Raw genomic sequence first — 12,216 nt, 5'->3', positions numbered from 1 at the left:
TCAAGCTTTTCCAGTACTTCCGAGTAAAGATCTGCTTGTATTCATCATGATAATCATCAAGATCAATATTGACACGGTCATTCTATAACATCACTGCTATCCTTGCACAACAGGTGGACCTAATGGGCCAGAGCATCTACGACTACGCTCACCCATGCGACCACGATGAGATCCGAGAACAGTTGTCCGACCGACCAGGCCTGACGCTGACCACCCTCCCCTCAGCAACATCCAAGCGTAAACACCATGGTTTCCTCATGAGGGTCAAGTGTACACTCACACCCAAGGGAAAGATTGTCAACCTCAAAGCAGCCTCTTATAAGGTAAGGCCACTCGATCAGGGTGGAATGGCAAACTGAATATATGGATAAAGCAGTTGACATTTGAATGATTGTTATTGATCAGAACCATCCGTAAAGGAAGCCAATCCTTATATAATTGTTGAAGAGATCATTTATATGGGATTTGATAGGAGATTATTTACTATAGCAGTGATTTAAAATATTTCCAAGATTATTTTGATGGAGATCTGTGATATATCTGTAAATAATCGGAATTAATCTTTCAGACATGCAAGTCTCTTTTTGAACAAAGACATTTTTTCCACTCAAAAAATATTAAAAAATTGAATGAATCAATGGGGAACTTTATTACTCTTTTAATCTTTAAGTAAAATAATCATATTTTCCTGTTGATATAAATTTATGTGAGTACAATTGTCACTTATGATGAAAGTCATTTGTCTTCAATAAAGTTACTTTAATAACCTTATTTATTTAAATGCAACATTTATGGCTGAACACACTTGATGAGTTGTATATGCATTGGGAATACATTTCTTTTCCAAATTTTCATCAGCAGGACACTGTGATCTATTCATGAAGATTAACAGATTCCTTAAACTGTAACCCTTCAGTATCAAGTGTGTCCAGCCCATTATGGGCCCATTATTCATTTCCTTGTTCTCTGCTACAGGCTGTCCATTGTCAAGGCCACATGAAACTCGCACTATCAGACACCTCGGTACTGGGCTACAGGATGCCCCCCACACCCTGCCTTGTCCTCATTGCTAGTCCTATACCACACCCCTCCAACATCGAGGTGCCACTGGATTGCAGTGCGTTTCTCACCCGGCACAGCATGGACATGAAGTTTACCTACTGCGATGAGAGGTCAGTAATCCAGGGACCCGTTTCACAAAGCCTTTCTCCAATAACTAATGACAAAAATCAGTGACAAATCTGCCGATAACCAATCAGAAGCAAGGATTTCAGTAGCTTATAACAAAAACTGTCATTTGTCACTGATGACAAGTTTTGTGAAACACTCCCCTGGGCTTGCTAGTACAACAGGCGCCCACGACAGTTGATCACCAAAAGTTTAAGTATAGAATCCGAAATCACCAAATGTTAACATGGGGCTCATGCATACAGATATATATTGCTAACAAAAAAAGTCTGTTTAGAGCCATGATTAATCTATTTCATACATGTGTGCTAAAGACTTTCTAGGACAATAAACATTTCTTCTCTGTACTTTAGCATAAAGAGGGAGGGTAGAGTTATTAAGACTGTACAAAATTATATATCAGATTGAATGCTTTTTATACCAGCAATAATAATTCACTTAAAAACACAATCTTTAGAAACAGTATATATGGGTGAAAGGTTTAAGAAAATTTATTGTAGTCGGAAGTGACATCATTTGCAAATATCCAATATTATTTACAGAGAAAACAAGGTGAATGTACCAGCATTTTTAGTTGGCCCATGCTCAATCAGGATAAGGTTCGTTCCTGAAGGAAAGCAGAAACTGACTGTAAAAGCTTTGGTTTCAAAAATGAAATCTAAACAACGGCACAATTTTCCTCCTTTTGGTAAAAGAGGGGTGGGGGGGGGGGGGGGGTGGTTGCCACAGTACAAAACAGTTTGTTTGTTTTATTAATATGAATCAAATTTTATATCCTTGTTTTGTTTCCGTTTCCAGGATTGAGCAACTGATGGGATACATCCCCAATGAACTGGTTGGCCAATCTTTCTATGTGTACTACCATGCTTTGGATGGCCAACTCATTGACAAAAGCTACAAAGACTGTAAGTTGTTCTTTAGAGTCATTGTGATTACTTGGAATGGTTGGGTTGGCATGAAGTCAAAGTAAAGGGAAGTAATGATCTCACCTTTTCTAAGAAAGGAATGCATTCTTAAACTTATGAGATATTAGAATGAATGTAGACCACAATGGTATCTCCCTGTTATTTGCTTTGAATCAGAGAAGAAACAAAATTCATTATGTTTCCTTCAAAGCAGTGGAGTATAACTTCAAATTACTTCCCTAACAGTTGTATTTGTCTTTACTTTACTTCACTTCATGCCATCTTGACACAAATTCTGTTTTAGATACTGCTGTATTGAGACAAAATATATGATAGTTTGTTATGCACAGCTTAATGAAAATGATTTAAAATGAATATAAAAATCTCTGGCTTGTAAAAGGTATATAAAAAATGTTAGAAGGAAATTACATTTAAGAGTTTTACACCTAGTAAACAAATTTGTGATTTTTTACATTTTTTAAAACACAATCTCTGTAGTAAAAGTATATTTTACACTCAGTTTGCTAGTTTTTGATGGATTTGAATATAATTCCGTCCTAGTGGTAGAGCATGGTTTAGGCCGAATGATATATGCAGATGACACCCAAGTTTATGTTGTTTTGAAACGTGATTCCGACAATTCTGTTATTACTAAACTTGAAAGATGTATAAATGATATCAAAGCTTGGTCCACTGCTAACGATTTGAAGTTAAATGAGGATAAAACCGAGGTTATACATGTAACATCTCGATTCAGAAAGTCCTCCCATTTACCATCTGTCGAAATTGCTAATGTTCCGATACAACCTGTCAAAAGTGCACGTAACCTTGGTGTCATCTTTGAAAATGATCTTAGGATGGATGATTATATAAAAAATATTTGTCGCTCAGCTTCATATGCCTTGTACAAGATAGGTGGTATTAGAAATTTTCTTGATAAAAAATCTACCGAAACGCTTATACATGCATTTATAACATGCCGTCTTGATCAATGCAACAGCCTTCTTTATGGCCTTCCGGAGTCGCACATTGCAAAACTCCAGAGAATCCAAAACTCTGCTGCCAGGCTTGTTACACGCACACGTACTTGTGAACACATCACCCCAGTACTTCGCGAATTGCATTGGTTGCCGGTGACGTACCGCATTATGTACAAAATCTTAGTTTTAACTTATAAATGCATTCATGAATTGGCACCAATTTATCTGCAAGAATTAATCGAGGAATACAAACCCTCACGCAATTTACGGTCATCTTCACAATTAAACCTTGTATCTACTTCTGTGTCAACTCTCTCTTATGGTAATCGCTCCTTTCGCAAAGCTTCTGCTGAACTTTGGAACAAATTACCTTTAAATGTAAAAAACTGTCAAACCGTTAACCTATTCAAAACTAGTCTCAAGACACATTTATTCAAAATTGCGTTCGATGATTAATTATCTCTGTTCACTTTGATGTGTATTCCATATGTATTGTTATTTGTAGGTTTATTTGCATTTTTAGTTTTGTATAAGATGTAATTGTATATCAGTCTATTTTGTGTGTATAGCGCTTAGAGACTTCGGTGGTAAGCGCTTTATAAGTAACGTTTTTATTATTATTATTATTATTATTATCATTAGATTACATTTTCCAGAGCATAAAGACTGATTGGCCGATGCTGATGATGTAATAAAGGCTTTCTGCAATAGATATTGAAAATACTTTTTCCAACGCAAGTTGGTGAATAAATTTGACTGAGTTTGATTCTTGTGTTGATAAGTTTGATTTGCAGTAAGGGAGCTTGTCAAAGTACATCTAGTCAAAGCATTTTTATCATAATATACTTGTGCAATAACTCAGTCTTTGATTGTATCTATCATTGTTCCGCAGTGTATGCCAAGGGTCAGACATCAACCGGCAGATACAGGTTCTTGGCCAAGAACGGTGGTTACATGTGGCTAGAAACACAGGCAACTATTATCTATAATAACAAGACCAACAAACCACAGTGCATTGTATGTGTCAACTATGCCATCAGGTAAGTCAGTTTGATCAATCTAGTAAGAAAGTATCCAGTGTATGGAACAGAAGCGGTTCTAGAAGGAGGGTCTTAGGGGGCTCAACCCATCCTGGAAAATATCTTCAATTCTCCCCCTCCCCATCCCCCCCCCCCCCCCCCAAAAAAAAAAAAAAAAAAAAAAAATGAATAATAATAATAATAATAAATAAAATAAATAAATAAATAAATATGGTTGTTAATGTCAACATAGACATGATTCAAAGATGAGTGTGAAGTCTGCTTTTGATAGGACACGTCTAGGAATTTTTCAATTGACTTGAGCCAAAGTTTTATTGGCAATATCAACATGAACCTTATAAGAAGATAAGCTTCATGTTTGTGAAGTTAAAAAAAATGAAGAGAAGTCATAAAAGCATTTAATACTTGCCTGTTGGTTCCTTCTTGTGAACATGCCTTCACAAATGATTCTGAAATTGAAAGGTTAGGCAACAAACAACAAACCACAAACCACATATGTTAACCTAGTTTAAGACTATTATTTGATTTGGAAACATTGTTCATATGACCTCATGTTGACACCAATTAGGTTAGAGACATTTGAATCAGTGTACTACAAGTATCTTTGGAGTGACATTAGAATCTCAGGCACAGGTGAAAAGAAAAAATGCATTGTGTTCAGTTTGGTATATTATTGATGTTGGTGGAGAATGAAGGAGACAAGTCGCTGCTTTGTGAGAGGGAATGTTGCATGGTAATCAACAATCCAACTGATCCAGGACATTTCTCATTGTCAGTGAGGAATGCATGTATGTAGGTCAAGTTGAGAGTCCTTTCACGTACTATCCCCAATTTTAAAATATTTTTGTTATAGTTTTAGTGGATAAACTGGGCATATTTACACCCAACTTTGTTGTTTCCTTGTTTGGTGTATGGGACATAAGGATTACATACATGTATATTGCTTATTGATTTTAAACATAATTGATGGAAAATTGTAAAGATAACAGAAAGAAACATTTATTAATTTGTCAATTTCCCTGTTATGTTATTAAATTGCCCCTTTCTTGGGTCTCACAGTGTTTGATTGCATCAAAACAGATCAAGTTTATTATCACAATATACATAAAGACCCGGATTCCACTGTAATTAAAACCCGATGTGAGGCTAATGCCTTTGTTAAAAAAAAGATCAGCAAAGGAAGTTAATCTGAGGTGTATTAAAAAGTCTTCCTGTATTAACATTATCTTTAACCCAGGGACAGGCTGAACTGAATTAATAGAATACAGACTTACATGTATGTGTTGATTTGGTTCATTATTTCTATTTTCAGATGAATTATTATGATTTCTAGGGCCATATTTTCTTCTTCTTCTTCCTCGTTAAATGCTACTTCATGCAACGAAGATTATGCACGGCAGTGTGGTGTGTGCCATGTCCAATACGTGTGTAGGCATCAATCCAAGTGCAATATATATATATATATATATACACAGTGATGTGCTGTCCAGTCACAATTTTACAACCCCCCCCCCCATAACAGTTTGAATTGATCAGTAATCACTCTATATTGTCATTGTTGATCAGCCAGCTACAACACTGTATGAATTCAAAATCTGTTACATTCAGAGATGTTATTTTGTATATTGTATTGTTTGTCTCCGTTGTGTATGTGAAAGCAACAGCTTGAACATGTTGGTTGAATGTTGATTTGTGACAGATGGCGGTACATTGGCCTGATACTTGCAAAATGATGTACAGTGAAAAGAGGTTTTAGAGTTAATCTTTCTCAAGGGATTGCTTTCAATTTATAGCTGTAAAGGATACTCTAGTTGCCTGGAAATATAAAAATTGGCAGAATTAAGCATGTTCATAAATTGAGGGGAAAAAAAGGGAGGATATTATATACATGTATATTCATGAATTTTGAAATCGGTTTGGTAGTGTCTGCAAAGGATATTAGAAGTCCTGTCTAGAACAGCACCTGGTCCATGAAGATGTGGTGCACTCCCCTCTCTAAGTAACAAAATGGAGCAAAGATGATTATCGGGAATCCTATGACCAAAAGTTAATTCTAAGATGATATAGATTGTGATATTTTGATAATTCCCTCCCCCCAAAAAAATGAAAAATAAATAAAATAACAAAATTGTAAGACTATACATTTATATGCAGGAAAATAGTTTTAAATAGTCTAAAACTTAATACTAGATGAAAGTAGAGATGCGGTGAGAGTTATACATGTTAGTGTTTTAACATTTATATGTTGATTATTAAAAGTTTTTTTTGTGTGGATAAGGTGCAAATTGAAACACAATGCCAGGCAAACCTTGTACCCACCCTGCGGTGCATGAGTTTCATAACACCAACTTTAGGGAAACAAATAGAAACACATGTGAGACTGCCAGACGTTAAGTAATCCATACACGACCCAATATGTAATCTATGAGTTCGCATAATACGAGAAGACAATCTTCTTTTAGTTTAACTAGTCTGCTGTAGAAGACACTGGGAGTTATACAATGCACTTAGGTAAACAAAAGTTTAATCATTTATTTACCATTCATGTAATTTTATTCTTTAAGGGGTTGCTGACGCCTGGCAAAATAGTATTTGTCAGATGGGAACATCAATATCCTTTGCACTTAAGATTTTAATATCTTTTATGTCATGAAATAAAAATCAGAGGCAGAACTTGGAACCCAAGTGTTGAATATGTAGTATATGCTTGAATGACGATGTTTTTAAGCTGCACTTCTATGAAAATGTGTCATTCAAAATGTCATGAAATGATAAGGGATGTTGAAAACAAACATGCACATGGTGTACATGTACTGTACATGAGTTGCATTGGCAAAATGTGAGATACATATACTGTATGTTGACAGAGGTGCTTGAAGTTCTAGACTAGAGCTCCTTACCTTGTGAAATAGTTGAGATGCAAACAATCTTCACGTTGGTGGAGATCTGTTTTGCCTTGCCACCTGAGATCTTGACCTTGAGCGTAGAGGTCAAGGTGGAGCGGTAGAGCTGGGGATTCTTGTATGTTGTGTCATGAAGGTCATGGTGGTGAGTGATTGAAGGTGAGTAAAGAGATTAAGAAACATGTTCATGTACTGACTGGGACCTGGATGGATAGAGGGGGGGGGGGGGGGCAGTGGATAGAGCGGAGGAGAGAGAGGAAGGGCACAGAGAGGTGAAGAGCAGAACAGAGAGAGAACTTGGAGAAGGGCAAAGACTAAAGAGCAGAGAGAAGAAATAAAAAATAAGAGAGGAGAGAAGGATCGAAAGAGAGAGAAAGAGAGGTTTTTTTGGAGTGGGGGTGGGGAAAAGAGTGAAGGGTAAACAGTAAAGAGAGAAGTTTACAGGAAGTGCTTTATAAGTATCGTTTTTTTAATTATCATTATAAAAGGGAGATGGAGATGGTGGGACATGGAGAGTGGGACATATAGAAGGAGAGTTAGAAAGGGGGTATACAGTAGGTCAGTAAAAGAGTGAGAGAGCTGGAGGAGAGACAGAAATAAATAGACAGGCAGAGAAAGAGAGAGACAGACAGAGAGGGAGGGGTGTAGATGACTAGGGACCTGGTCCATGTGATGTTGTACAAGAAAAGTACTGGTACAATTTATTTCCAGGGACCCACTTTGATCAAGAGAATACACATGATAGGCTTTAGAAGATTTGTCTTTGTGGACATGGAGAGAATGGATGCACAAGTTCTTCATAAAACACATCATAATATTTGAAATATTTGAAGGAGAGGCACTTCGATGTTTGTATGATAAATTCTTGATACAGTTTATTTATATATTGAAATCAACAAAGAAGAAAGAGGTGTGTGTGTGTGTGTGTGTGTGGTGGGGTGTCATTTATTCCATGAGCAGCCAGCAATGGAAGTAAGCGAGAAAACATACTCCTATAACTTTGTTTGGAAGATAATGATATCCTCATAGGTACTCTGGTATGCATGATGAGTGCATTAATTTGCAGGCTGATTGAATCATGATTGTTATGATGACCTCACCCTATTGTCTTGTGGCATGGATGATATCAAATTCAGAATTAGAAATACTGGCATCAGTATGGGGGAAACTTTAGTTTAGCTATTCAGTTTAATATGATTCCCAAAATCAAACTGCCTGAAAATGATATCACTTTTCCCCATATCCCATTCGTTTATCATTTTAAAAAGTGCAATGTTAATGCTAACGATGTTTCACAAAATGTTATTACAATGGGGAATTGATCTACAAATAGATATTTGATTTCATGAATACAATTCATTTTTACCTCAGTCAATAGTTCTGTGGGTAAGTCTGTCAAATCCCACTAATCTTTTTTCCCTGAAAAAAATATACCAGGGTTTCACAACCTTTCTCTCATGTTCTAAAGATATTGAATTTCATGTGCCAGGTGAATGCTTTAAGGAACCTATGACATGGACTCCAGGGTATAGGGATTAGCCAAGCTGCATGGGGTACAAACTGTTTTCTGAAGGGGTACGGGGGAGGGGTGGATTACTGATACAAACTCTATTTGTAGTTTAAAGGTGAAACTTGTCATTAGACGAGGGATCATGACATCGAGATAGAATGTCTATTTGGGGATGCAATCATTGCAAATTCGTTGTAGTATAGTTGATAAATAATGATGTGAATGTTTGACAGGCACTTGCTGAACAAATGCTAAGTAAGCTCTCAAATCTTGATTATGCTGTGCAAAACCTTCTGATAGAATTTAATTTTAGAAATATGATTCTACTTTCTTGAAGTGTCTTAAAGTATATCAAGAACAGTTTCTAAAATGCCCAGCAGAAAAGACTTTTTTCCCTGAATTTGAAATGAGAGGATGATCTGCTTTCAAGGACACTGCTCTTTCCTTCAACTCTAGACACTTACATGTAGATCCCAGCTTTATTCAAACTTTGTTAGAAATAACATCTATCCAATGATCCTATTCCTTTTTCAAACAACACAATGTATGTTTTATTCCCTGAAATATATCAAAATTAATCTCCTGAAAGAGATGTTAATAGAGGGCTGGATTTATTTTAAAGTAGTATTTAAATTGTGTGTCAACACTTTTTGTTGTACAATGTATTTGTAGTAAAATCTCAACATCAACTTGTTGTTTTATGCTTTTTAAAAAATGACACATTAACAACAAAACAAAAACAGTTATTTTCTGGCCCCTGGATCTTTTTATAGTTACAGGTTTTAAATTCCATCTCTTATCCATATAATCCTCCTTCCCCCTCCCCTCCAATCCCCTCCTATCCTCTCCATGAAGATGTCCTTTCTTGGTTTACAAATGATCAATCGGTAATCCATGCTTTATCACATTATTTTTGTCAAACAATGTGTTTCAGAAACAAAAATAGATAAAACATATTATGGCTAAGTTAATCTCCAAACAATGAAATAACAGCACTGCTGTTTTTTCTTCAGAATATGACAGTTCCTTTCCATATCCGAAATGACATTATGATATGATTTGTTGGTGTATTATCTAATCCCCTGTGATTAGTGGGAAACCAGCTATGACCTTACATTGATATCATGACAAATCTGAACAAATTGCTACTGAGGGAGAAATCAAGGTTATAGACACATATTTTCATGGAGATTAAGTTTTCAACCGCAGTTGTGAAATCAAGGACGTTCCTTTTCATGCAGTTGTCTGCCATTGAAACAGATTGATATGAATGACAGTCTGGTTGCTTTTAAATATATTTCTTTTAGATTTACATAATGCAACCTTTCCCAAACTCTCACAGCATTGTCTGAATTAATTTTAGACTGGCTTTTCTTTTCTTTCTTTTTTTTTCTTTTATCTTCATCTATGATCACCTTTGATATACAAAAGTGCAATGCATATCTTTCGCTTGTGACTACAAAAAGGAACGAGCAAGAAATGTAAAACCTTGACAAAAGGTACACCAGGACCGCCCTTCATGCTGCTACATGTTGATATGCAGTTAAAATTCCCTGCAGTCCTTGGTTATCGTTCATAACTAGAATTCCTTTTTTGTTTGCCGGTGGTCCACAACGACTGTCAACACGTGTGAATCAGTTGCTTTCCTCACTGAACCGAATGTTATACTAGCTGAACATGGATGGAATCATGGAACTTCTTACATAGGAACGTGATATGAACAGTAATGAGGCTGATAACATAGTTCACTATCTGTGATTCTATCCAGCTATATGCATCGCATAAAATGAAGAGAGCAAATGATGAAAATAACTATAAAAACATTTCCATATTTGCTCGTACTTCCAAATGTTATTTTCATGAAAAATATCATTCCAGTGAAAACAACAACATGATTGGGGGAAAAAAAAAGCCTTCAATGTATATTCTAGGTTATAGAATTCTTAAAAATCAGATTTATATTTTAAAAGGCAGCTTCGTCAATATGTCGTAGAAGAGTAAAGACCAAATTACTTCTTATTGCCTACCCTTACGGTATATAGATCTTCTCCTTACTGATCATGGAATACTCCTGCATATGATATAATGTGTCTTGAGCCAATATGAGACAGCTCAGAAGCAATCACTGTATGATGAGACTGATGTGACTGTACTTTTTAGTCAGATACATGAGATAAGAGATGGATTGATACGTGTGAGGTTTCATATTTCATTGCTTTCCTCTTAGCGTGTATCTTGTTTATAGTCCTGCTTGTTTAAACAGATACCCAGGGCATGGTTTGAATCAGGTACGTACCGTAGTCAAATGTATATGTCAGGGTGGATATGAATAATTTCATGATGTGTGTAAAATAAATGCTTTTTAATTTCTTTTCAGATTTTATTGGAAGTGAGAAAAAATTGTAATCAGCAGATTATTCCAAATTGAATGTGTACAGGGGGGTCGGGTCAGATATTAGGGGCAGTTTACTCCAGAAGTATGTAATTTATGATGGGGGAAAGGGTGGAGAGGGTTGCTATAATTTAACAGCAATCATCAGTCCAGATGTATCCCAGAGAATCAATCAAGAATATAACATGTAATTAATGGCCTGTTAATTTGAAACATCATAACCCTTTTTTTTCAGAGAATCACTGTTGAAAGTTTGTGAAAAAGAAAACAAAATCTGGGTTGGGTAAAGAAAGTGATTTATTTTTGTGCCATTTATTTGTATCACTCCACTGTTTTGCAGCGATTTTGTATAATCACTAAAATATTCAAGAAGTGATGAAGGATCTCCCTTCTCTCTAGAGGATGGGAATAATGGAAGAGGTAGAACCATAGATTAAAAAAAAAAAAAAAAGAGCAAAAAGGAGAGACAGGGAGAGATTCTGAGCAAATTTTTTTTTTTAAAGATATTTTCTACTTATTTTCCAACCTTGAATGCATTTTAATGAGCCGCAATTGTATGGATATCAGTAAGTCTAATTGAGATCATCATTTGACCCTCTTCTCCATGAATCTGATAATCTGAGATACCTAGTAACCCTTGAACCCTAATTCATCAAACCATCAAACCAATCTGTTTTGCAATATTCCTTTTCTTTGTTTTTAGAAAGTGTGAATGTCAAGTACATGTACCTTCAACCCCTTGCCTTTGCTGGAGAAGCGATTAAAGCACTTTCCGTTTTATCTTCCTTTTATCTTCCTGTATTGTTGATGTGATCTGGATGATTAATGGATGCATTGTGAGATGGCAAGCATTCAAAATATTTTGGTTGGAGGCTAATGCTGAGAATTGTGATGTTTGTTTCCACGTTTCATGTGTGATTCTTTTCTCTCTCCTTGAGGTCTTAAGATTGAGATGGTTCTGTTGATTTACTTTGGGCAAGCTCTTGGCAAGGAGAATGATTTGAGGAGTTGGAAAGTAAAAAAAGGTCATGAGAGAGTATGTGGGTGTATAGTGTCAAAATGTAAACAAAGTCAAATGGTAGAAATAAAGCCTGGATGGGAACATTTTTCAATGGACTGTGCAGTTTAGTCTGTTACGAAAATCACGAAAATCTTGTATCATTGACAGGTCTAAAGTGCATTGACATTATGTTTTTCATACATTAATAGAAAATGTAAGCATTGCATTGCATGATTTTGTTTAGAGGGGAAAAAACTTACAAATATTTTTTAATTTTTCATTCATTGTGAAGATGGAC

At 35.8% G+C, this 12,216-nt stretch overlaps 1 protein-coding gene across 1 annotated transcript in view; it reads left to right on the top strand.

Moving 5' to 3' along the window:
* Positions 1-12,216, top strand: part of LOC577801 (hypoxia-inducible factor 1-alpha) — a 37,962-nt gene that overhangs the window by 8,940 nt on the left and 16,806 nt on the right. The window contains exons 4-7 of the mRNA XM_030998718.1: positions 114-323; positions 976-1,172; positions 1,987-2,093; positions 3,966-4,113. Of these exons, the coding sequence (XP_030854578.1) occupies positions 114-323; positions 976-1,172; positions 1,987-2,093; positions 3,966-4,113 (662 nt within the window). The remainder of the gene's footprint in view (positions 1-113; positions 324-975; positions 1,173-1,986; positions 2,094-3,965; positions 4,114-12,216) is intronic.

The sequence above is a fragment of the Strongylocentrotus purpuratus genome, unplaced genomic scaffold (genome assembly GCF_000002235.5).
Source record: "Strongylocentrotus purpuratus isolate Spur 01 unplaced genomic scaffold, Spur_5.0 spur5_scaffold_5, whole genome shotgun sequence".
In the NCBI taxonomy this organism is placed as follows: Eukaryota; Metazoa; Echinodermata; class Echinoidea; order Camarodonta; family Strongylocentrotidae; genus Strongylocentrotus; species Strongylocentrotus purpuratus.
The sequence above is the reverse complement of the archived record's forward strand: the minus strand, read 5'-3'. Positions and strand labels throughout refer to the sequence as shown.